Raw genomic sequence first — 27,614 nt, 5'->3', positions numbered from 1 at the left:
CTACGAAGAACTGGATTAGCTCCCAATGATTACCAGAAATCACCAACGTGACAGGTTCAATCTGAAGTGTGATGGACGGAAGCGGAGTTCCATCTAGAGATGCAATCAGAAGAGGCTCAGAAAGAGGAACTGTGGGGATGCAAGCTTCAGCAACCAATTGCTTAGGAAGTTGCCCTCAGCCCCAGTGTCCACCAGTGCAGGAAAAGAAATGGATGAATCACGGAACACAATTATGGCCAGGATTTGCATTCACTCCGATGACCCACCTGTGACTTTAGCACGTCTCACTCGCAACCCGGACATGATGAGTGAGCCGATTCTACAAGGCCAAACGGGGCAGTTAAGGCAGACGTGGCCCTGAGATCCGCAATAAAGGCAAGCTCCCAAATTCCAGTCTCCATTTTCTCTCCATTAGAGACAATCTAGCCCTGCCGAGTTCCATAGGTGCGTCAGCAGGGGGAGCTGGTGAATCGAAGTGAGAGATCTCAGAAAGCAGCGGAACTGACGGAGTCAGGCAAGAATGGGGAGGCACCTGCACGGAGGCGGACCTCTCCGGCCCACTGCTCTTCTCTCGGCTCCTCTCTTTTAAACATGTATCTACAAGGATTACCAAAGAAATTAATTCATCAAGATCCTCTGGATCATCCCAGACGGCTAATTCATCTCTGAGAGGCCCCTAACAAAAATACTCCTAAGAGCAGCCGAATCCCAGCCCACCTCCACGGTGAGGACACGTAAGTTGACTGCAAACGCAACTGCGCTCCAGCATTCCTAGTGAAGAGATAACAGACGCTGAGCGGCAGTATATACTTTAGTGGGGTGATCAAATATGAGACAGAGAGAATTCAGAGAAATTTTCAAAAACTGGAGATTTGCTGCTCCAGAGAGCAGTGGCCCAGGTGCGTGCGTCAGGTTAGTTACGTAAGCAACGCGGCTGCAGTCAGAGGTATACTGCGAGGGTCGCTGAGAAAGCACTAGCAAACACTACATCAAAAAGGCGACACAAGTTTCAACACAGCCCGAGCATGGTTCTGGATGACAAATCATCGGTCTGGGAGTTTCAGCTACAGCCACAGAGGGAGAAATTGCCTGAACGCGAGGAGGCGGGGCTGACACAGAGGAGGCATTGAAATCAGTGAGTCGAACAATTATCTGTGTGAGTTGATCTGAGAGCTAAGTGATACGGGTGTCTAAGTGTGTGACCTGAGCAGCTAGCTGAGAAAACAGAGAGTCAAAATGATTACCCTGGGCTGAGAGGCTCCGGACCTGAGCATCAATGGAGACTAAGTGTGTGACCTGAGCTGCAAGCTGAGAAATCTGAGTGTCAGAGTGCGTGACCTGAACTGAGAGGTTCTGGACTTCGGTCCCCAAGGCATCTGCAGTCTGTTGGATCTTTACCAGGAATTGTCTTGGATGAATGAGTGCTTGCTGGACAGGGTCTCCCGCTGGGTCCTTGTTATGGCCAGATACGTCTGTTATGGATAGGGGTTCGGATGGTACCGAACCATTTCAGGCTATGGAACCACACGCAGGGAGCAAGACACAGGACTGAGTTCAAAAGGAAAAATATTATTTATTATAACAATAAATGAGAGGTGCTGTGTTGGGGTTCTGCAGTATGGAGAGTGGCCCGCCTCCTAGCGGTGAAAATAAGGAGCTGCAGTTTCCTGAGCCAGGCTTGAAGGAATAAAGGCACACAAAGAGGTCAAGGACCAGGGCCAGGTGGGACGCTGTTTCAGTAACCAAGAAGTACGGAAGAAGACACACAGGGTAAGTGGAATGCACTTAGTAACGCTGAGCACAAATAGCCTCTGTTCATAAATGGGTTGAAGTGCAGCATCAATCAAGCAGGACTTGATACAGCTGGGCAGCATTCTCAATTGTTTGATATTACAGTTCATGCAGTTTATAAACAGAGTTCTTGAATGGTTCTTTTTTGAAGCACAGTCACAATTTGAGGAATGTGAGAACAGAATCCCACAGAGAAGGAGCAGAACTTAACAGAACATGGGGTGTCATCAAGTTGGGGAGAGAAAGTCATTACACAGGTCCAGGCTGGGGAAAACCTGACAACCTCTGTCTGACAAAATACTGTCAACCTTTTGGACCATGTGGGTAGTGATGCTGAATAAAAACTATATGTAATGACAAATGTCTTTAGTGGAGCTGAGGGATACACACTGATGGGGCTTTTCACTCCACCTGTATGAATACATCAAGAATATACAAAGATTTCAGTATGTCCAGAACAGCGCCGCCAGGGTCATGATAAGAGTGGATGAGCACATCACTCCCATCCTCCGTTCACTTCACTGGCTTCCCATTTCTGTGCAGATCATATACAAAATTTCACTGCTTACTTTTCAGTGTTTATACAGTAACGCCCCATCATACCTCAAAGAACTCCTCACTCCTCACTGTCCTCCACCTTCTCTTCGCTCCTCCAACACCCACCTTCTTCTCACTCCTAGGACTTGATCCCGCACCATGGGCGACCGTGCCTTCTTTCACACAGCCCCTCAACTGTGGAATGCCCTGCCTCCTCATTTGAGGGCACCACAGATCGTGGGATCTTTTAAAAAGAGCCTTAAAACTTTTCTTTTTACCAGATGTTTTAATTGATTTTTGAATTTTTGCTTCCCCTATTGTTTTAATGATTGTTTTAATAATCTGCATACTTTTGTTTCTGTTTTTATCAATCTTTCCTTTTAATTGCTGTAGCACTTTGAGATTTATTGTAAATGTAAAGTGCATTATAAATTTAATTTATTATTATTATTTTTTATTTTTTCAAGTAAAAAAAAAAAACAGAATAGCCTAAATCCTTCTTCAGTTTTTGAATTTACACAGCAGACTAATGTTTTCTGTGATGCTTCATCTTTGCAAAGTTTCCAGTGTGCAGTAGCATGCCAGGAGTGAAGAATGCAGAGAGGAGAGCAAAGTTGTCTTTCCTACTTCTCCTTACAGCACCCCCATCTTGCTGCTGGATATGACTGCCATATGGAAGCACTCATAAAGAAAATTAGGTACAAATCAAATGACTTGACAGCACTATTTATAGCCAGAACAGGAAAGATTGTGTATCTGCCAGGCAGTTTTCATCTCGAGGTTATTGCTCAGGTGTCCTTCATGGAAGTTTGGCTCTGTCCTTCAGTAGTATTACACCTCTGACAGATTAATCTTGTTAAAGACCCTCTGTTTTTGCAAAGTATGCAATTTCACATTTTTATGTGACATGTATCTGTTTGCAGCTTTTTGCTGCAGATGGCTGCCTGATGGACTGAGATATAAAAAAGCACCAAAAGCGCTGACAGAAGTGATAAGAGTTATAGATTGTGTACAAATCAAAATCTGCTCCTTCCTATTAAACCAAGTGACACGATACACATTATCAATTTTTCAATGTGTTTGCAATGAGTAAGAATATTTTACAGCAACACAAGTAAAACCCACCCAGGTTTTTAGTAATTTTGTGTTATATGAATAAAACTGTATGGAACATGATTTTAATCCTTATACTGTAAACAGCATTATGTTTGTGGCTCTATATATGTGTCCGCAGTGAAGGCGGCACTCTCGGCATAGCGGATTTCTGTGTGCGGAACCAGTCGCCAAACCCGAAGCACACGCTTCTTATATGATCAGTTATGCCAACAAAACAAATTAATACTTTGTGCGTGTGCGTGTGTGCATGCACATTTTTGTTTTGTTTTTTTTCCACTGGTTTGTTCAGCTAATACAGCTGCCACTTGACAGCACCTCCCTGAAAGCACACCTAATGTTGACAGTTTTTTCTTTTTTGGAGCGTGAGTGATTTCACTGGACATAGAGATGTTCCAATCAGGTTTTTTTTTGTCCGAGATTCTGATCTGAGTCATTTAATATTGAGTATCTGCTGATACCAAGTCTCAATACAATATCTGTATTTTCCGCGATATTACTCGTACACTTGTGCAAAGCAGAATGCAAGCACATTAAAGTCAAATTTTATTTAGTTCTGTCTAGTTATTGATGTATTCATTGGTTGTTTTTTTTTTCACTTGTTTATCTTCCACTGGTTTGTTAGGGGTGGGCGCCAGAGTCTGGTTGGGGAGGGGGGTATTGTTGTTGCTTGTTGACTTTGTATTTAAATTTGAGGCAGTTGCCACTTATATACTCATGTTTGTGAAAGCGTCTTGAGAACTATACAAACCAACACTAACCAAAACATTTAAAAAAGAAAAAAAATGGAGGAGGGCGGTCAACGTGAAGAACAGTGTCTGGCTTTAAGAATCACAGCTAAATCTGATCTTCTTAGATGGTGTCTTTAGAGACATCTTAAATAATCATTACACCTGGAGGTATTGAATTTACAACAAACTACCAGCCACGAAGAGAGAGCACATACTTGTTCCAAGGCCCAGCACTACATTGTTCATCTGGTCTTTTCCAAGTTGAAGTGGAGCAATGGGGCAGCGCAGTTTCGTTTGAACCCCTGTATGATATTGCAGGATTTGACCACTTCCAGTGATAGCCTGCACAAACAAAGCATCACTTCTAACAGAAAATGGTGTACTGTTTGATGTACTGTTTTGTTTTTGGCTGCAATCACAGAAGCAGTTGCGAAAAGTGTGGGGTTTTTTTCCAGTACAAAGTGGAGAAGGGAAGACAAGGCAAATGGGAGAGGCTGTGTCAGTAAGTTTTAATGACATTTAATGTGAATAACGATACTGGGGCTGTCCCCAGAAGTACGTCATATGCTGTTTCATTTAACCCCTTTATCGCCCATGCTCAAACGAGACTACAGCGCCCAATTACAGCCTCAAGTTGTGTTGAATATGATGCCACAAGCTTCGCATACCTATCTTTGGGCGGTTTTGCCCGTTCCTCTTCGTACCACCTCTCAAGCTGCATCAGGTTGGATGGGGAGCGTCGGTGACCAATCATTTTCAGATCTCTCCAGAGATGTTTAATCAGATTCAGGTCTGGATTCCGGCTGGGCCACTCAAGGACATTCACCGAGTTGTCCTGGAACAACTCCTTTGATATCTTGGCTGTGTGCTTAGGATCATTGTCCTGCTGAAAGATGAACTGTCTGAGGTCAAGAGTGCTCTGGAGCAGGTTTTCACTCAGAATGTCTCTGTACATTGCTGCATTCATCTTCACCTCAATCCTGATAAGTGTCCCATTTTCTACCACTAACAAACATCCCCACAGCATGATGCTGCCACCACCATGTTTCACTGTAGGAATGATGCCTGGTTTCCTCCAAACATGACGCCTGGCATTCATGCCAAAGAGTTCAATCTTTGTCTCATCAGACCAGAGAATTTTGTTTCTTATGGTCTGAGAGTCCTTCAGGTGCCTTTTGTCAACCTCCAGATGGGCTGCCATGTGCCTTTCACTAAGGAGTGGTATCTGTCTGTCCACTCTACCATAGATTCCTGATTGGTGGATTGCTGCAGACAGGCTCGGACTGATAATCTGTGATTTTGGGCATTTGTCCGGTGGGCCGCTGCACGTTTAGACATGCATGGGCCGGCCCACCCATATTTATAGAGATTATGGAAATACAGTGTTCTCGAACCGTGTGCTGCTGTCAACATGAGGAAAGTCCGTGATCTGTGAAGCTACAGCATTTAATCGGCGCAGCTGCAGAACCACTTCCTGAATTTGTGTCAAAATAAAAGTTCATTAGTGTTTCATACACGGCACAGTCTTATTCTAGGTTTCAGTTTTGTTTCAGTTTGATCACACAACGGTGACTTACATCGAGCACAATGATTGACATGACCAACAACCAATGACAATTGGAGAAGCATACAGGGTGGCCAATCAGATTGCAGGAAGAGCAGGTTGCCGCTGTGAATGAATTGAGTCCTCAGCGCCTGGACTTCTCTCCGCTCTTTTACTGATTACAAGGTTGGAATCATTTCTTTTATCTTAATTAACTGTGCTTTACTTTTGTTAATCATTAAATGCAACAGCTACGGACTTCAGCTCCTGCTGTGTGAATCCTAGCAGTGGTTACACATTACCTCTCTCTCTCTCTCTCTCTCTCTCTCTCTCTCTCTCTCTCTCTCTCTCTCTCTCACACACACTTTGGAGACACAAAAGCTTTTTTCCCGCTTGTGTGCTTTTGCTTCCGTTTTGTCAGACCGGGCGCCAGAAAAAAAAATATTAAGGAGGCGATGAGTTTATCACAGGGGGCGGGGTCCTCCCCCCCCCAAAAAAAGTGTGCACCGGAGGAGACGTGCGCTCCTGGAAAGCTCGTGTATTTACGCTACACCGTTGTGTAGACTAAGAGTGAAGAGTGATAACAGTATTTTTTTTAATTATTATTTGAACGTATAGACGCTCGGTCAAGTGATCTCCTGCATCCCACACAGAGCCGGTGTTCTGTCGAGATGAGGTGCACCAACTTTCGACACTCTGAGCTGTGACGTACCTTCGCATTGTCCAATAGGAACGACGCGTTGGGCCAAAACACGGAAGACTCATGGCAGAAACCACTGATCTCTACAAAATGGATTGGACCAATGCGATTGGTGCAGAAACCACTGCTCTGTACAAAACATTAACGTGTGACATGACTGCTCATTTAGAGAGCAGTTTTCTGAAGAAAAATCATTGGAAATGTTTTTTTGTTGTTGTTACCTCAAAATTTCTGATTACTGTTAAAAAAAAAAAGTTTAGAACACTTGTATTTAAAATAGCTAAATAAATCAATAAATGGTTCTTTAGAAACCTTTCATCTGTAAATTAAAACCACCTGTTATTTCAGATTAGATAATTTCTTGTTTAACATAAGGAATCTCAGACATTTATTTTTAGACAAAATAACATGGAAACTTGTATTTTTTTTTTTTAAGTCTGGTAGATTATTTATCTTATTTCAACCAGAAAAACAAACACTAAATAAATACAAATGTTTGTTATAAATGCAAAAGGAAATAATTTAACAATGACTGCAGTGTGATTGTAAAGTAGGATTTCTGTGACATAAACCTCATCATAATTTATATATATATATATATAGAGAGAGAGAGAGAGAGAGAGAGAGAGAGAGAGAGAGAGAGAGAGAGAGAGAGAGAGAGAGAGAGAGAGAGAGAGAGAGAGTCATTTAAACTTGTAATTTCATCAAAATATGTAATTGCCTTTAATGTTATCAGGACAGAGTCATTTCTAAAATATGAATTGGAGCACAATAAGTGGAGAGCTTCTACCTGTGCAAATGTCTTTTGACTTTGATTCGTGGACATTTTTAATGATCCGTTCATTTATTGTTAAAATATAAAATGAAACAGCTTTTTTAAAAATAATAAAATAGTTGCTGTTTAAAGAGCCTTTTATTTAGAAGCAGGTGATGTTCTGCTGGATGTTAAATACGTGATATTATTGAATAACTAATATTTTGCTATATTTTCCAGTATTTCTTTTTCTTTTTTCTTTTTTTGATAACTCTAACATCCGAGGGGGTGAGGTTGATGACGTGAGGGGCGTCGCTCCCAAATGCCCACTCGTGGCGCCGGGTCCACGTTTTGTACTATGATCAAGGTGAAATGACAGTGAAAGTGTGTGTTTAGGTGTGTGTTCATGGTGTTTAGGTGTATAGTATTTGTTCATTGGGGGTTCGGTATGGATGGGTGGGTGTGCGTATTTGGGGGTGGATTCGTCCGGCCAATAGTGGGCTGGTCCAGAGGAAAAATGCCAGGGCCGAAATTTGTTCCCAGTCCGGCCCTGGCTGCAGAGATGGTTGTCCTTCTGGAAGGTTCTCTTCTCTCCACAGAGGAATGCTGTAGCTCTGACAGAGTGACCATCAGGTTCTTGGTCACCTCCCAAACTACGGCCTTTCTCCCTCAGTCACTTAGGTTAGACGGCCAGCCAGCTCTAGGAAGGCTACTGATGGATCAGAACCTCTTCCATTTATGGATGATGGAGGCCACTGTGCTCATTGGGCTCGTCAAAGCAGCAGAAATATTTCTGTACCCTTCCCCAGATTTGTGTCTCGAGACAATCCTGTCTCGGAGGTGTACAGACAATTCCTTTGACTTCATGTTTGGTTTGTGCTCTGACATGCACTGTCAGCTGTGGGACCTTATATGTAGACAGGTGTGTGTCTTTCCAAATCATGTCCAATCAACTGAATTTACTCCTAACTATTGATCTGAAGAAACATCTCAAGGATGATCAGTGGAAACAGGATGCACCCGAGTTCAACTTTGAGCTCCATGGCAAAGGCTGTGAATACTTACGTACATGTGATTTCATAGTTCTTTTTTTTAATTTGTAAAAATCTCAAAACTTTTTGTTGCATTGTCATTATGGGGTATTTTGTGTAGAATTGTGAGGGAAAAAATTTAATCCATTTTGGAATAAGGCTGAAACAAAAAAATATGTGTAAAAAGTGCAGTGGTATGAATACAGTTTCTGGATGCACTGTAGGTGGTAAAAACATGCTCAAACAGAAGTCTAGTAAAAGAAATCAGACACTCTCTCCACAAAGAGTAAAGACTTACAAAGTAAAGAGTAAAGACCTAGGTCAACCTTTGACCTTAACAGTATTTTGATTGACCTTTGAGTATTTTGATAAGAATCCTTTACGTCTTCAGTGTTTTGTCTCAGAGATTCAGTTAGACTTGGACAGGAGGTGTCGTGGGAGGGCTGGACCAGACCATTTTGGTGTTTATTTTGGTAGGAAGATAGGAGGCTCAGCAAGGTGCATGCTGTCATCACTCTGACCTACGAACTTGGGCTGCTGGACATCAACCAACCTCCAAAGAAAAGGGCCACAGAAGTCTGTGGGACATTTGGTCAGAGGTCAAAGGACAAGACTGCTGCTAAACATGAGCATTATTACAACAAAAAGACTCAAATCAGTTTTCTTTCATATGCTACACAGCATTTTCAGAACCTGTCTTTTTAGTTAACAGCTAATATTGTAAGATGACACATCTTCTCATACAACACCAACATGTACATGGGTTTTTTCCCCGATGATCAGGGAGACACAGTGCTTCTGGAAGCAGCCAAGGGAATCCAGCAGTCACAACTCAACAGCCAACCCGTGTGCACTCGACATTGATGAAAGTTACCCGTGCGCCATTTAAGTGGCACCCATGCTATATGTATCCAGACATCTGCGCCGTGAGTCAGTGCGATATTCGTCCGACATTCAGGTGACATGCACTAACGTGTCATTAGTACCAATTCACTGAGACGCCAACTGTAATTTGTCACTCATTCGTGTTTTTGGTCACAAATTCAGTTATCCAGCTACTCTCTGACAGTTGCAGCCCAGTGAGATCGAACCCTTCCTGTGTGGCTCTGAGACTGGGATGCTAACCGGTTACCTTCAGCGATGACTAGATGTCTTTAATACTCTGACTTTTTGGAGGATCCTTGGGTAGAGCTGAAATGAGTTTGTGTCAAACGAGTGGCTACTTGGGGCAACTCAGATGAGGTACTACCACTTGTATTATGAGGGTGCATCAGTTTCGATATTTTGGCCATGACATTTCTCTGGGCATGATCCAGCATGTAAGCGCCTCATTGTTGAGGACTCCACCCAACAATTTGATGGAAGAATAAAATTTTCTAAAACCGTTTATCTGATATGGGGTGGGATGTATGGCATGATACGAAAAGATTCACTGTTGAGGCACTTTTGTGAACAACCTTGATGGCTGCCCCGATGTGGAACAATGCTTTGAATCAGTTATAAATTACTTTGACAATCTTCTATTATCATTATTCTAATATTATTGTAGCGGGATGAAAGTCCCGGGTCCCAATTGAAAAGATGTTCCCGCTAGCTTGGCTAACGGGGAGTTCCCCTTTGGCTGACATGGTAGAGGAACGGTCTTTTGGTGCGAGCCGCGTGGGTTCGATCCCCACCGTCGTCCCGGCCACGAAGGTCCTGCTGCTTCAGTCTGGCATCACGAACAGGATGTGGGTCACAGAGTATGCTAACATGCACCTGTGACTTCGGGACGAAGTCAAAAATGGTGGGGAGATGTATAGCGGGATGAAAGTCCCGGGTCCCAATTGAAAAGACGTTCCCGCTAGCTTGGCTAACGGGGAGTTCCCCTTTGGCTGACATGGTAGAGGAACGGTCTTTTGGTGCGAGCCGCGTGGGTTCGATCCCCACTGTCGTCCCGGCCACGAAGGTCCTGCTGCTTCATTATAATAGCCAAGTGGCCTCTGTGTGTGTGTGTGTGTGTGTGTGTGTGTGTGTGTGTGTGTGTGTGTGTGTGTGTGTGTGTGTGTGTGTGTGTGTGTGTGTGTGTGTGTGTTTAGAGAATCTACAGATATTAGCTAGCAACACTGAACAATAGACATTGATATCTACATTCTGGACACACACACTAATCCAGCAGGAGGCGGTAAATCATCTATATATTAAAAGGGTGCCTGGGTGCATGATTTTATTTAGTAAGTTCAATGTAAGTACATAATATAATTGTAAATACATTACAAGAAGGTGAAAACATCTTTTCCACTGTGGTCCATTTAAAATTTTTAAAATACATGGATGAGACAAGAATATGAAAACACTTATCTCCATTGTGGCCCATTTAAAATCAAATGAACTAATAAGAAAATAATAATAATAATAATAATAATAATAATAATAATAATAATAATAATAATAATAATAATAATAATAATAGATAACAATAACAAGAACCTAAACAATTTATAAATACATTAATACCCCTGTCACACATAGCTGGAATCACACAGAGTGGCGGTGGACTTATTAATTGGTGCACATCTGAAAAGTGTCGGATTTCAGTTCCAAAATGTTCTGACAGCCATCTGCGGAAGTTGACACAGTTGGTCAAAATCGGCTGGTGGCCTCGAGTGTGATGCACATGTTCAAAACTCTCCGGGCACCGTCGAGATGGGACATCTATCCGACAGCAGTCCATGTGTAATCTGAGGACTATCTGACCAAAATTTACATATTCTGATGGCATCAAAACAGTATTTGAAACAATATGATTGCAGTTGATTGAGCTCTGAGATCGATCGGTCACAGCAAAGTCTGCTGACATGTTGTGCCATGTTTGTCCACCTCCACTGGACCCCGGACAGGGACAGCGAAGGAAATGTTGTTATGTAATAACATACACAGTGAGGAAAATAAGTATTTGAACACCCTGCGGTTTTGCAAGTTCTCCCACTTAGAAATCATGGAGGGGTCTGAAATGTTCATCTTAGGGGCATGTCCACTGTGAGAGACATAATCTAAAAAGAAAAAAAAAAAAAATCCGGAAATCACAATGTATGATTTTTTAAATAATTTATTTGTATGTTACTGCTACAAATAAGTATTTGAACACCTGCCAGTCAGCAAGAATTCTGGCTCACGCATACCTGTTAATTTTTCGTTAAGAAGCCCTCTTATTCTGCACTCTTTACCTGTATTAATTGCACCTGTTTGAAATTGTAACCTGTATAAAAGACACCTGTTCACGCACTCAGTCAATCACACTCCAACCTGTCCACCATAGCCAAGACCAAAGAACTGTCTAAGGACATCAGGGATCAAACTGTAGACCTGCACAAGGCTGGGATGGACTACAGGACAACAGGCAAGCAGCTTGGTAGAAGCCAACAACTGTTACGATTATTTATTAGAAAGTGGAAGAAACACAAAATGACTGTCAATCTCCCTCAGTCTGGGATTCCATGCAAGATCCTACTTTGTGGGGTAAGGATGATTCTGAGAAAGCTCAGAACTACACAGGAGGACCTGGTCAATGACCTGAAGAGAGCTGGGACCACAGTCACAAAGATTACATTAGTAACACATGATGCTGTCATGGTTTAAAATCCTGCAGGGCAGCAAGGTCCCCCTGCTCAAGCCAGCACATGTCCAAGCCCATTTGAAGTTCACCAGTGACCATCTGGATGATCCAGAGGAGGCATGGGAGAAGGTCATGTGGTCAGATGAGACCAGAATAGAGCTTTTTGGAATCAACTCCACTTACCATGTTTAGAGGATGAGAACAACCCCAAGAAAACATCCCAAGGGGTCATGGGGTCATGTATTGCAAGATTTTGGCAAACAACCTCCTTCCCTCAGTAAGAGCATTGAAGATGGGTCATGGCTGGGTCTTCCAGCATGACAATGACCCCAAACACACAGCCAGGGCAACTAAGGAGGGGCTCCGTAAGAAGCATTTCAAGGTGCTGGAATGGCCTGGCCAGTCTCCAGACCTGAACTCAATAGAAAATCTTTGGAGGGAGCTGAAACTCCAAACCTGAAAGATCTAGAGAAGATCTGTATGGAGGAGTGGACCAAAATCCCTGCTGCAGTGTGTGCAAACCTGGTGAAAACTACAGGAAACGTTTGACCTCTGTAATTGCAAACAAAAGCTACTGTACCAAATATTAACATTTGCAGCACTAACATACAAATAAATTATTAAAAAAATCATACATTGTGATTTCCGGATTTTTTTTTATTTTTTAGATTATGTCTCTCACAGTGGACATGCACCTAAGATGAAAATTTCAGACCCCTCCATGATTTCTAAGTGGGAGAACTTGCAAAATCGCAGGGTGTTCAAATACTTATTTTCCTCACTGTATGTGGCACTATGCATGCATCAGGGGCTTGGCACAGCCCCGCAGTGCAGCTGAACGGGATGTCACTGCTGTAACGCATGTATTATTACTCGTACACCTCCTAAGTCTGTAGCAGGTATGATGTGGAAATGTTTGCCCAGCACATGATGACATAAATAAACATGTAACTCGCCTCTGGTACCCCGTGTTCCACAGCACAGCGCAGACAGCTGGTCAAATCCCTTTCACCGGGCTGCGCTGTGTGCTGGCAACGTCGATCAGCTGACAAATACGTAAGCCATGTCGGGTATGAATAAATTCCATGTGAAGTGCCGTCCCGCACTGATATTCCAAATGTAGTTGTGTTAAGATGCGTATCAAGTAAAATGACAACAAAAAACAGTTAAAAAAAAGAAAGTCCACTGGCTGCATCTGAAAGTTGTGCACATGTGGAAATTTGGCACACTGCCAGCACAGTACAACAACAGTTATGGAGTCCAGCCGGACAAATAAAATCTAGCAGTGCAAGTACATACTGATCAAACACCTAAAGGGATTTTTCACCGGACAAACAGCAGGTGATCACTGACAGCTGTCACCCTTTTTGTGCGTTCTCTGGATGGACAGCTCCTGTGGTCAAGTGCGCACGTGCGCCCCACGTACGCACGCGGAGTGGCTGGTGCAGCGTTTATGGATACAAAAACATGCAGCTGAGCGAACATTTCAGCCACACACTCGCACCCTGATTTGATCACCTGTTCTACACACGCAGGCACACGCGGCTCGTTCAGCCATTGTGAACACACGCACGCGGCTGAGTGGAGACACACTCATCACTCGGATCACCTATTCTACGCACGTACACACGCACACTCCGTCATGTGAGACACACACTGATGAGAGGTGAGCTTAGCGCAGGGAATGTGAGGACAAGCGGCAATTGCGTGGGTGAGCGACAGCTCCAATGTTGGTGCAGTCTGAAAGCAGTCTGTGTCATCTGGCTGAAATATGTTTGGGCTGCATCCTGCAGGTGTGCACGAGGCAGTCCGAATCCAGACCACGGCTGATCACACCTCTTTTCCTCTTGACTACGTCGGATTATGGCAATATTTGCCGCGTCGGAATGGTTCCTCCACATTCTTGCTGTGTTGGACAGGGGCTTAAGACAGTAAATTAACATTTTAAAAAATTACTTAAAAGGAAATAAAAAAGGTTGAGTTCTTCTTCTAAAAACTGTTGAGGTCTAAGATCTAAGGTTCTAAAAACATTCTGAACTCACTCACCAATCACGCATTATAGAAACTTTGCATAATTACTACCCTTGAAAAATGTCAGCTACCTATTTTATAAACACTACCCAATCTAGAGCCCATAGATCTCCACAGGCAACACGCCAGTCTGTTTGACCTGCGGTAGTGGATTCAAAAGATGGTTCTACATCAATAGCATTTTGGCTGGTTACAAAATTGTGTTAATGGTAGTAACAGCAGTAAAAATATACTCAACAAAAATATAAACGCAACACTTTTGGTTTTGCTCCCATTTTGTATGAGATGAACTCAAAGATCTAAAACTTTTTCCACATACACAATATCACCATTTCCCTCAAATATTGTTCACAAACCAGTCTAAATCTGTGATAGTGAGCACTTCTCCTTTGCTGTGATAATCCATCCCACCTCACAGGTGTGCCATACCAAGATGCTGATTAGACACCATGATTAGTGCACAGGTGTGCCTTAGACTGCCCACAATAAAAGGCCACTCTGAAAGGTGCAGTTTTGTTTTATTGGGGGGGATACCAGTCAGTATCCGGTGTGACCACCATTTGCCTCATGCAGTGCAACACATCTCCTTTGCATCATCCGTGAAGAGAACACCTCTCCAGTGTGCCAAACGCCAGCGAATGTGAGCATTTGCCCACTCAAGTCGGTTACGACGACGAACTGGAGTCAGGTCGAGACCCCGATGAGGACGACGAGCATGCAGATGAGCTTCCCTGAGACGGTTTCTGACAGTTTGTGCAGATATTCTTTGGTTATGCAAACCAATTGTTTCAGCAGCTGTCCGAGTGGCTGGTCTCAGACGATCTTGGAGGTGAACGTGCTGGATGTGGAGGTCCTGGGCTGGTGTGGTTACACGTGGTCTGCGGTTGTGAGGCTGGTTGGATGTACTGCCAAATTCTCTGAAACGACTTTGGAGACGGCTTATGGTAGAGAAATGAACATTCAATACACGAGCAACAGCTCTGGTTGACATTCCTGCTGTCAGCATGCCAATTGCACACTCCCTCAAATCTTGCGACATCTGTGAGATTGTGCTGTGTGATAAAACTGCACCTTTCAGAGTGGCCTTTTATTGTGGGCAGTCTAAGGCACACCTGTGCACTAATCATGGTGTCTAATCAGCATCTTGATATGGCACACCTGTGAGGTGGGATGGATTATCTCAGCAAAGGAGAAGTGCTCACTATCACAGATTTAGACTGGTTTGTGAACAATATTTGAGGGAAATGGTGATATTGTGTATGTGGAAAAAGTTTTAGATCTTTGAGTTCATCTCATACAAAATGGGAGCAAAACCAAAAGTGTTGCGTTTATATTTTTGTTGAGTGTAGTAAATTACTATTAGTATGGGTTGGAGTATTAGAGTTGTAGAACACTCATGCTTTCTGGGAGCTGTCATGCTGGTGACAAAGCTGTGTTCATCCTGCTTCAGGGTGACCAAGTGATTCCAATTAGTGCTTTATTTGTTGTATGTAAGGCTGGGGTCATGCAAGTCAAACATACAGAAGCCTAATCAATCAATCAATCAACTTTTTTCTTGTATAGCGCCAAATCACAACAAACAGTTGCCCCAAGGCGCTCCACATTGCAAGGCAAGGCCATACAATATAATCTTCCAAGTGAGGAGAAGGGAACCTTCATTCACTGTGTCCAGAGTTCCTTCAGACTGATTGTCATACACCAAACTGCCAGCTGCAACCTTAGACTTTTTATGGCCACTTTTCTCATTCATTTCCAAACAAACTTCATCTTGAATAACACAAATTACAACACAAGTGAGTGCAAAATAACAAAAAATTCATTGTGAAATTGAGCACACAAGCATTTCTGCAATTTTTAATGTGACAAATTTGCATGGTCGCAATTTGGTGGGGGACATGTTCCCCCCACCTTTTCAACCTGGGGGGACAGAATATGGTATGTCCCCCCCACCTTCTGACATATATGTGTGTACTTGAAACATGCTATGCCAGTCTTATGTGTAAACCATGTCAGTCTTATGTGCAAAACCATGTCATAATAGTATCTTTGTTTCTGCAAGTTTGTATTTTTAACACCATTGACTTCTATAGTGCTCACCCACCTGGAGACCGGCGGGAGCGCTGTGAGAGTCATGTTCTTTGATTTCTCCAGCCCTTTCAACACCATCAGGCTGGCGCTGCTGCGGGGGAAGCTGGAGGACGCAGGTGTGGATGGACACCTTGCTACCTGGACCATCGACTACCTCACTGACCGCCTGCAGTACGTGTGGCTGCGCGGCTGTCAGTCTGAGGTGGTAAGGTGCAGCACCGGGGCCCCCCAGGGCACCATCCTCTCGCCTTTCCTCTTCACCCTCTACACCTCAGACGTCACATACAACACAGACAGCTGCCACCTCCAGAAGTTCTCTGATGACTCCGCCATTGTGGGTCACGTGTCTGAGAGGAACAAGCTGGAGTACCGGTCAGTCATCACAGACTTCGTGGACTGGTGTGAGCGCAACCACTTGTGTCTCAACACCAGTAAGACGAAGGAGATGGTGATCGACTTCAGGAGGAAACCACCACCTCACCCACTGGTGAACATCCAGGAGGAGGACATAAAGACTGTGGGCAGTTTCAAATACCTGGGTATTCACCTCAACAGCAAACTGGACTGGACGCCCTGTACAAAAAAGGTCAGAGACGCCTCCACCTCCTGAGGAGACAGATCCTTTGGAGTGAGTAGGCCTCTGCTTAAGACCTTCTATGACTCTGTTGTAGCCTCAGCTCTCCTCTATGCTGTCGTCTGTTGGGCAGCACAGAGCGGGAGAGAAAGAGACTGAACAAGCTGGTTAGGAAGTCCAGCTCTGTCCTGGCCTGTCCTCTGGAGGAGGTGGCTGAGAGGAGGGTTTTAATCAAGTTCAAATCCATCATGAACAACTCCTCTCACCCTCTGCACCGGACTGTAGTGGAGCTGACCAGCTCATTCAGTGACAGGCTGAGACACACTCAGTGCAAGAAGGAACGATACCGCAGGTCGTTCCTCCCTGCTGCTGTCAGACTGTACAATAACACTGTGAAATAACCACATACAATAATATGTCCACAAATCACGTGCAATATTATTAATATGTTCACAAATCATGTGCAATAACAACTCGTTTACAAATCCCTGCACTAATATCACCTTATCACATCTAATCTCCACTTCACATATTGTAAATAAGATGCCCCTATCTCCTTTTCAATCCCAATCAAGTTTATATATATATATATATATATATATATATATATATATATATATATATATATATATATATATATATATATATATATATATATGCATATGTATATGTGTATGTGTATAGGTGTGTGCGTGCATATGTGTGTGCGTGTATGTGTGTGTATGTATATGTGTATATGCATATATGTGTATATGTATGCATGTGCACATGTACATGCACACCCACGTACATACTTATATATATGTATGTGTGTGTGGGTATGTATGTGTATGTATATATATATATATATATATATATATATATATATATATATATATACATACATATTCTATTTCTACCTCATTTCCTGTCTTGTACTGTTACAAGTATTATTATTATTGCTTATCCTTGCACACGCTGTTTGATGAACATTTTCCTCTACTTGCACCCACCTTGTGTGTTTTTTTAAAAGAGCTGACGTAACATGTGAATTTCTCCTCTGTGAGATCAATAAAGTTTATCTTTATCTTTACCTTTAATTTACCATTATGTGGTTACACCTGAAATTTATCCACTGCATGTACATATATATATGGATTGCTTAGCTGCAAGATTTATGTCCTTGCATGTTTGACATTTCTTTGTTATTTATTTATTATTCTGTTATTGGTAGTATGGCCAAAACAGATGGTCACCGCACTGAGTTTGATCTGCTTGAGGTTTCTTCCTGTCATCATCAGAAATATGCCCAAGGACATTTTTCCTTACGACTGTTACCATTGTGCTTAGTCAGGGGATGGGTGGGTAAGGTTAGAACTTACCTTTGTGCAGCAGGTTGGGGTGACTTACATTGTGATGTGGTGCTGTACAAATGAATTGAATTGAGGAATCAGCATTAACCTTGAATTTGCACAGTCTGTAGCTCCAAATATTTCGTTGGTGATGACATTTCGGGTAAGAAACGTTTTGGATACACACCAGGAAAAAAAATAATAAACCCTGCATTACATATGAAATACAGAACATGAAAGGCAGAAGGGGTAACTTGATTATGAGTATACAGTTTGGCTTGATTTCACTGTTTGGACTGCTGGCTGAGTGTCCACATCAGCTTGTGACTTACTGACCATCAAAGGAGTAATGATTGTAAAACAAGAACTCGTCGAACAAACAACCCCTTTTTATTTCATGATTTACATTCATACACTCAGCTGCTGGTAATTCACTTGCAGCTAATTCCTCGATCAAAATCATGTGTGTGCTCGTAAATGGCTCATTAAAGGAATTCTGCACAATAACCATTTTTCTCCCTCAAGAATGGAGTAGCTTCTGATTCACATTATCCCACATTTAACACTCATATGATAAAAGTTATTTTGTCATGTTAGGACTATTCTGTAATATTAAATTTATTGTTCAGCTCCACGCATACAGTACATATGTACTGCCTCACCAAAACTTTTGTGTCACTGTCACTTGATGGAACAGTTGCTTATGAGGAAAAAAGTGAAGAAAGGAAACAGGGTTTGGCATGCTGACTCAAGACTAAATTTCCCTGGAGCCCTAAATGGTCAGCTATTAAAGTTTAATTGCTTTCTTTGCCTTTTTTTTGGGGGGGGGGGGGGGGGTAAAAAGTGAGAGTAAATTTTCGAGCTACTGTGAAATGAAAGCTGTTGAATCACACTGGAAGTTGATCCGTGTTTACGTCTCACCTGGTACCAAAAGGTAAAGATGCGTATTAATGATATATTTTCAAGAAATGATATATCAAAAGCAAAAGGAAAAAAATATAGGGACATGCTCCAGAGGAAAATTGCGGATGACAACACTTAAAATTTCCAAAGGCAAGCCCAATTTTCTCTTCATCCCATCAAAACAGACCACAAAAACAGAGCGTATCTGAGCTTTGTTTCTCAATTATTTGCATAATACACTTTGATGGGTGGATTCTCCTCTCAATCCCTGCCTCTTTTGTATCTGCAGATTACAAAAGGGCTGTTTCCAGCGCCGTGCAGGCTACCAAGAAGAGACTATCAAAGGGAAGGAATGGACTTTCAAGTCGGGACCCTTCGATTGTGTTACAGATTGGTTCCAGGTGAGGCAGCTTTGGGAAGTTCAGCCTGAGGAAAATTGCTCTTCCATGCAGTGCTTGTGAGAGGCAGAGAGGCTTCACGGTTGGCATGGTGCTCCGGAATTCCAATACTACTCACGTTTGGTGGGATTTCTAAAAGATGAACGCTGGCCCTCAAAATTCTTGTTGTGGTTGATTGTAGTTACATTTAAAGCTGCGCCCTGTATACAGTGACTGGCTCCTCCAAAAAAAGAGAAAAAATAAAACACAACGAATGATTGAATAACACCACAGTTCATAATTATTGCCAAAATACTGTTCAAAGCATCCCTTTGATTCCCTCGTGATTCCGAGAGTTATTTCTAAAAGACATTTTCCAGTTCCACTCTGGTGTTAACGTCACTTGCAAAATGAGAGCTTCGTGTTCTTCACATTCACACGATTATGGCAGGAAGCTATCTCAAGGCCTTCTGGAACAATGTACATCCATATTTCACCATACAGAAAATGTAATGTATATCATTGCATAGCCATATTTAGTAATTATTCTATTTCCCTGCACACAGTCTGCTCTGCTGCCTCTCGCATACCACCCTCACTGGATAAAACATGTTTATTCTGTGGGGACATATGGATTAACCACTGTAACCGCTGAGTAACTCATCATTTTGTAGACAATCAGATGGGTTCTTCAACTTCTCAGAAGGTTGGACAAACTGTGTATTGATCTACAAAGTAGCCTGACAATTTCCTTGCTTTAATTCAGAATATATCACAATCCATCATTATTGCATTTTGCCAGCAGATTCATCTCCTACCTTGACAACTACAGATGAGGCTCCATCCCCCCTGTAACCATCATCACCAGTATCTTCTTCAGGCATACTAATACTCTCCTTGTCTCAGATCCAGGACCGTCTGTCCAGTTAAAGAGTCCTTAGGAAAACTCCAGAGAGATCTGAAAGTGGTTTTCACACACTGAGAAAAAGTTTGTGAATGTCTACTGCACACATTGACTCAGATCTGTCCTGAACCAGCTCACTATGTGGAAAGGATAAGTAGGCAGGGACTGAAACAAGGCATGCACATTCATTCCACACACCATGGCATGATGCAACACTTCCCAAACAGACAAGTGTTGTTAAACCAGCCAAAAATGCCATAATTTAATCAAGAGGAATTTTATCCGATTTTGAAAAAGTTTCAAAGCCTTTGTTTTGACAAAGTACATCAAAATTTGTAACACCAATATTTCAACAGTTACACCTGTCTCGCTGATCAATGTGATTAAGAACATGAGAAAACTGCATCATTTTAATAACTGCATTATCTTACTTCCAGTGGTGATGATGATGAAGAAGAAGAAGAAGAAACTTTATTTATAAAGCACCTTTCACAGATCAAAATTACAAAGTGCTTCAGAAAACGTAAACAAAATAAACAACCATGTTAAAAAGCAGTGTTTAAGAGAGTAATCAACTAAAAGCTGTGGTGGGCACAGTTCAGCTAATCAGCTAACAGCTAATTACTGAAGGTAACTTTTGGTTGGAGGATTAGCTTTTCAGCTAACTTTGAATACTAAATGTAGTTCCATTAACCTCAAGTCTAAGTGAATAAAGTTTAAGAGATTAAAAACAAACAAAAAATAGTTGTAAACACTAAAATCATACGTTTGTTCCTGTTTGAGCTTATACACAATTCAAATACATGAAACTGACATGTGAAGGTCTTGTGAAGGCAACAAGCATCAGAGATGGAGGAACAGGAGGTCAAGTCAGAGTAAATGCATTAAATAGATTACTAGTGCGTTGCCTGTGGAGATCCGCGGGCTCTAAATGGGTTAGTATTTATTAAATACGTAGCTGACATTTTTCAAGGGTGGCAATAAATTATGCAAAGTTTCTATAATGAGTTGGAATAGCTTGTGAGTCCAGAATGTTTTTAGACCCCTAGACCTAGAGTTTTTAAGAGGAAGAACTCAGCACTTTTATTTCCTTTTAATTATGTAATTGTTTAATGTTAATTTACTGTCTTAATGTATTCATAAATTGTTTAGGTTCTTGTTATCATATACACGCTATTATTATTATTATTATTATTATTATATTATCATCATCATCATCATCATCATCAGTATTATCGTTATTATTTATTATGACTGTCATTTGATTTTTAAATGGACCACAATGGAGATAAGTGTTTTCATTTTCTTGTGTCATCCATGTATTTTTAATATATTTACAATTATATTATGTACTTAAATTGAACTTACTAAATACAATCACACACGTATACACTACACAGATGCCACTAACAGATGATTTATCGCCCCTTGCTGGAATGGTGTGAGTCCAGAATTTAATGATCAATGTCCATTGTTCACTGTTGAAGTTTTAAGAGTGGCCATAATAAATATTTAAGAAACTTAAAAGTTTATGAGCATTGTAAACATTGATACGATGGAGTTTGATGCGGAAGAGTTCAGAAAGATAGGATTGGAATGGTTTGATTACCATTTACAGTTGGCGATGAGAGACTTCAAGTCAAGTCACGTTTATTTGAAATGGGACAATGCATGTTAATGAACATAGTTACATGTAAATATGCCAGATTATATCAGGATGCTAATTTCCATCCCTAGTCCCAGTAACATAGAAACAGACTAAGAACACACAGCATACCAAACAAATCAATCATGACAGAAAACAATTAAAACCGAATATACATACAAATATTTACAAATTCAAAGTAGCAACAATTGATCGTTAATAAGCAGCCGACAGGTGGAGGAACCAAAAGAGTTTTATGATGATGGGTGATTGAAGTGCAAAAGTACTGCATTAAAGTGACAAGTGCTACCTGCAAAGTGCTTCAGTGCCTGGTTGAATTGCGTATTACAGTACTGGACTGTACTGCACGTTGCCCAATTAACTCATTTGCATGTGCACAAGTGTAAATATTGCACAGGGTGTCCTACACAAGTTTATTGTGTAAAGACTACTAAAGCATTTATTAACATAAAGTACACAAGGGCATTGTGTACATATAACTGGAAAAAAAGAAAAAAAAAAAAACTTGAGTGGTGCCTCCACAGTTAGGCTACAGATGGTTGCATGTCTGATTTGCCAGTAACCAAACTTTCAACTGTCCTTTGACTTGGGTGTTAACTTTGTGTTAAAGTCAGAACAAGAAGCTGCACTGAAAGAGATCTATCTGGGAAGACACACATTCTGTGTGTTGTCGCTCCAACGAAAGCAGCACGCTGAGCAGTTTCACGAAAGTAGTCTGGTGAGCTCAATCTGTGGGCGCGAGCTATCCCACAATGCTAAAATAGCAGAGATGTCGGTCCAGTGAGAGCGGCACTCTGAGCAGGGTGGGACAACACCTCCCACCTCCTGCATGCCACACTGAAGTCCAGTCAGAGCACCTTCAGCCATAGACTGAGACCACCGAGGTGCACCACAGAACACCCCAGCAGGTCTTTCCTACCTGTAGCAATCCGATTGTACAACCCCTGGAAAAAATTATGGAATCACCGGCCTCGGAGGATGTTCATTCAGTTGTTTAATTTTGTAGAAAAAAAGCAGATCACAGACATGACACAAAACTAAAGTCATTTCAAATGGCAACTTTCTGGCTTTAAGAAACACTATAAGAAATCAAGAAAAAAAATTGTGGCAGTCAGTAACGGTTACTTTTTTAGACCAAGCAGAGGGAAAAAAAATATGGACTCACTCAATTCTGAGGAATAAATTATGTAAATTTTCATCCCCAAAACTAAAAAGGAGTGATCACACCTTGGAGAGCTGTTGCACCAAGTGGACTGACATGAATCAAGGCTCCAACACGAGAGATGTCAATTGCAACAAAGGAGAGGATTATCAAACTCTTAAAAGAGGGTAAATCATCACGCAATGTTGCAAAAGATGTTGGTTGTTCACAGTCAGCTGTGTCTAAACTCTGGACCAAATTCAAACAACATGGGAAGGTTGTTAAAGGCAAACATACTGGTAGACCAAGGAAGACATCAACGCGTCAAGACAGAAAACTTAAAGCAATATGTCTCAAAAATTGAAAATGCACAACAAAACAAATGAGGAACGAATGGGAGGAAACTGGAGTCAACGTCTGTGACCGAACTGTAAGAAACCGCCTAAAGGAAATGGGATTTACATACAGAAAAGCTAAACGAAAGCCATCATTAACACCTAAACAGAAAAAAACAAGGTTACAATGGGCTAAGGAAAAGCAATCGTGGACTGTGGATGACTGGATGAAAGTCATATTCAGTGATGAATCTCGAATCTGCATTGGGCAAGGTGATGATGCTGGAACTTTTGTTTGGTGCCGTTCCAGTGAGATTTATAAAGATGACTGCCTGAAGAGAACATGTAAATTTCCACAGTCATTGATGATATGGGGCTGCATGTCAGGTAAAGGCACTGGGGAGATGGCTGTCATTACATCATCAATAAATGCACAAGTTTACGTTGATATTTTGGACACTTTTCTTATCCCATCAATTGAAAGGATGTTTGGGGATGATTAAATCATTTTTCAAGATGATAATGCATCTTGCCATAGAGCAAAAACTGTGAAAACATTCCTTGCAAAAAGACACATAGGGTCAATGTCATGGCCTGCAAATAGTCCGGATCTTAATCCAATTGAAAATCTTTGGTGGAAGTTGAACAAAATGGTTTCTTATAGCGTTTCTTAAAGCCAGAAAGTTGCCATTTGAAATGACTTTAGTTTTGTGTCATGTCTGTGATCTGCTTTTTTTCTACAAAATTAAACAACTGAATAAACATCCTCCGAGGCCGGTGATTCCATAATTTTTGCCAGGGGTTGTATAATTCCTCCCCCTTCTGCAGGAGAAATACATAACGAGTTATTCAGTGTTATTTGGTTATTCAGGGTTGTGTGTAATGTTGTCAAACATCATGTGCAAATGTCTTCCAGTAATTTTGTATGAATCTGTTGTACTTATTGTGAAGGGAAAAAACATTGTTCACAGTTTACTGTTTCTGAACTCTGGTAAAATAATTTCCTTCAGGATACATAAAGTTGATCTTATCTAAAATACATAAGCATACCAAACCGCAAATGTCAGCTTTCCCCAGTTTCTCTTGGCTATTAATATATAGATAAAAATTCGTTTCTATGTGTATTTTTTATTTCTTAATATTTCTTATTCATTTAATACTTTCTGTACTGTAAATAAACTATATGTTGAATGGAATCTACTGTTTAATTTTATTTGTTCTTTAAAAATTTGTAGTATGCATGCTGATTGTTGTTGGTTTTAACGCGGAAGGTTTCCAGTTCAAACCCCACCCCTGCCACATTTCTCCATGTAATGTGGAGTTGCGTCAGAAAGGGCATTCAGTGCAAAACTTGAGTCAGTTCAGCGTGCAGACCCACCTCTGATCTACTGTGGCGACACGGAGTAAAAACAAGGGAGCAGGCAAAGGGACTTACTTTTTACATCCTGAATGTCATCTGATCTTGGCATGCTAAATCTTGTATTTATGTATTTATGTTTCAACATATTAAAATTTCTGCTCTTTCAGTTGGTTTTTCAAGGCTTCATCACCAAAACAAAGCCCAAACTAAATTCAGAATTAGCAGTTAACGATCACATCAGCTAAATGTTTTAGTGGCGTATCAGTTAGTGCTATCAGTGTTAACTTATCTAAACTATCCTATATGTTAGTTTGGTCCATAATTGGTTCCTGACCTCAGTATGACCAAGTGAAGTAAAACTTTTCAATATTTTCCTGTGGTTTCACAGTTCTCGGTATTCGCCTTCTTTAGTCAAAAAACAAGATCAGCACATCATACATTGGAGTTGCCTGCAAATTAGATTATGTTTTTTTTTTTTTCATTCACAGTAACATGCAAGCTTATTTATATTCCTTGGGCAAAATCATTCCATAAGTATTTGGTGAAAGACAAATTAGAAGGCCAACCTGATGATGTTTAGGGAAAATTCAGTTTTACAGTTACAGAAAAGGTTGTTTTTTCACATTTCTACTAACAACAAAGACATTCCTGTGGATGTCCACACAGATTTAAATTAGTATATCTTCCATCTCGGTCTCACAGATCAAATAATCTGCTATTCCACTGTCATTTGTAAGGACTGTAAAGTCATTTGCCTTCTAATGAAAAGCAAATAGAAGTGACGTTCCTGTGACAGACTTGGTAATCCAAAATTGTGTGTGTGTGTGTGTGTGTGTGTGTGTGTGTGTGTGTGTGTGTGTGTGTGTGTGTGTGTGTGTGTGTGTGTGTGTGTGTGTGTGTGTGTGTGTGTGTGTGTGTGTGTCGGCTCCGTGTTCACACTTCTGGTCCCGTACTGCACCTGGCCCCTCTTTCCAGTCAGCCTTCTTCCTCTAACCTCATTGACTCACCCTTTCCAAAGAAACCGATCCGGCCTGGAGGCCCATGTGCTCATGTCCTGTCGAGGATTTGTTGATTTCTCTAATCACTGTTCCAGCTCTGCTTGTCTTTGTTTGTTTTGTAGAACAAGCAGCAAACACAAGTGCTTAAGATGTCCCTGTGGAACAAAGAGAGAAGACAACTGCTGGAGGACACTGAGCTCTTGATTGCATCTGTAAGGTCACTGTAATTACTCCGTCCCACATGCTTTTGTCCTGAAGTACACTGATGTCAGCTGTGATTAAAGTTTAGATTTTTATGCGAGTGTGAAAACACTGTGTGAAAAATGTTAATTTCTGCTCATTTAGTTTTGTTGACTTCAACTTCATGGACTCAGTGTGCGCAGAAATGAAGTTTCAAAGGTGTTGAATCTGGATGAGAAGGAGAAATCTTCAGAGAATAAAAACCATCAGGAGTAGAAAGTTGTGTATTTATGCTGTTCTTAGTCTTTTCTCTTTGCTGACAGGAGAAACAAGCCCTGCTGGCTATCTGCAGTGCTTGGCCTTATTTCATTGACAGAAGAGTCTGCATTTTCTGAGTCTCTCTCTATTCCTCCTGTGGCAGTTACATTATGTTTAAAAACCAGAACCACAACTCTGTCCCAATTCTCAGGAAACCATTCATGCACCCTCTGACCTCCAAAAATACTTTATGATACGAAGGGGAGGAACACGGCACAGGCCAAGTCATATATATATATATATATATAGATATAGATATATAGATATATATATATATAGATATATAGATATATATAGATAGATAGATAGATAGATAGATAGATAGATAGATAGATAGATAGATGTATTAAAAATTTAAAAACTAAGAAATCACGTGTACATAAGTATTCACAGGCTTTGCTCAATAGAATAGAACAGAAAATCTGTATATTGTCATTGTACAACTGGGCATACAGTGAAATTACAGAGGGCATCTCCTCTCAAGTACAAGAATAGAACACTTCTAGAATAGAATAAATAAAATAAAATAGAATAAGAATTATGTAAATATATGAACCATGTCAGTGAAATAGGTATAAAAAGGTATAAATATTGCACTTGGTGGGATAGTTCTTTGGATTTGGAACCTGCGTGGGTCACACCTGTGCATTCAGGAGTCTGAACGCCCACGGGTAAAAATTGTCTTTGAGGCTATTTGTCCAGCACCTGAGGCTTCTGAAGCTTTTGCCAGAGGTTAAGAGGCAGAAGAAACCCTGGCCTGGACATGACAGAACCGAGCAAATTTTCTGTGCTCTGCTAAGGCCACAGCAAGTGGCAATGTCTTACAGGGCGGGCATGGGGCAGGATGATATTCTGGGGTGCTTTAATCACTTGCTGCAGTGCTCTCCTGTCCCCAGCTGCGCAGCTTGCAAACCACACCATGCTACAGTATGACAAGATGCTTTCCACTATGGTTCAATAGAAGGTTCTCAGCAGGCCAGCCTCCAGATGGTACTTCCTCAGCAGTCTTAAGAAGTGCAGCCGCTGCTGGGCTTTTTTGTTCACTGCCAACGTGTTGGTGGACCATGATAGGTCGTTGGAATGGTGCAGCCCCAAGAACCTGAAGGACCCACTGATCTGAAGTGGGGCATGGTTTCCTCCCTCATTCCTGAGGTCTATGACCATTTCCTTGGTTTTGTTGGTGTCCAACATGTGTTGTTTGTGAAACATCATGCCTCAAGCCTCTGGACCTCCTCGGTGTATGCTGTTTCATCTCCTACTGTGATCAATACATTGTTGATGCACCTTTGGCGGCAATTACAGCCTCAGTTCTTCCTGAATATGATGCCACAAGCTTGGTGCACCTATCTTTGGGCAGTTTTGCCCGTTCCTCTCTGCAGCACCTCTCAAGATCCATGAGGTTGGATGGGGAGCATTAGTGCACAGCCATTTTCAGATCTCTCCAGAGATGTTCAATCAGATTCAGGTCTGGGCTCTGGCTGGGCCACTCAAGGACATTCACAGAGTTGTCCTGAAGCCACTCCTTTGATATCTTAGCTGTGTGCTTAGGGTCATTGTCCTGCTAAAAAATGAACCATCGCCCCAGTTTTAGGTCAAGAGCACTCTGGAGCAGG

At 41.6% G+C, this 27,614-nt stretch overlaps 1 protein-coding gene across 4 annotated transcripts in view; it reads left to right on the top strand.

Annotated features, from left to right (window-relative positions):
* Positions 1-19,021: 19,021 nt before the first annotated feature.
* caprin1a (cell cycle associated protein 1a) overlaps positions 19,022-27,614 on the top strand; it is a 103,400-nt gene continuing 94,807 nt past the window's right edge. For 3 of the 4 annotated variants that reach the window (XM_034191326.1, XM_034191302.1, XM_034191296.1), the window contains exons 1-2: positions 19,767-19,805; positions 25,626-25,715. In XM_034191326.1, coding sequence (XP_034047217.1) covers positions 19,782-19,805; positions 25,626-25,715 — 114 coding nt within the window. In that variant the 5' untranslated portion in view covers positions 19,767-19,781. Of the gene's footprint in view, positions 19,124-19,766; positions 19,806-25,625; positions 25,716-27,614 lie in introns of those variants that run through there. The other variant, XM_034191310.1, reaches the window with a different exon arrangement.

The sequence above is a fragment of the Thalassophryne amazonica genome, chromosome 2, assembly GCF_902500255.1.
Source record: "Thalassophryne amazonica chromosome 2, fThaAma1.1, whole genome shotgun sequence".
Lineage (NCBI taxonomy): Eukaryota > Metazoa > Chordata > Actinopteri > Batrachoidiformes > Batrachoididae > Thalassophryne > Thalassophryne amazonica.
The sequence above is the reverse complement of the archived record's forward strand: the minus strand, read 5'-3'. Positions and strand labels throughout refer to the sequence as shown.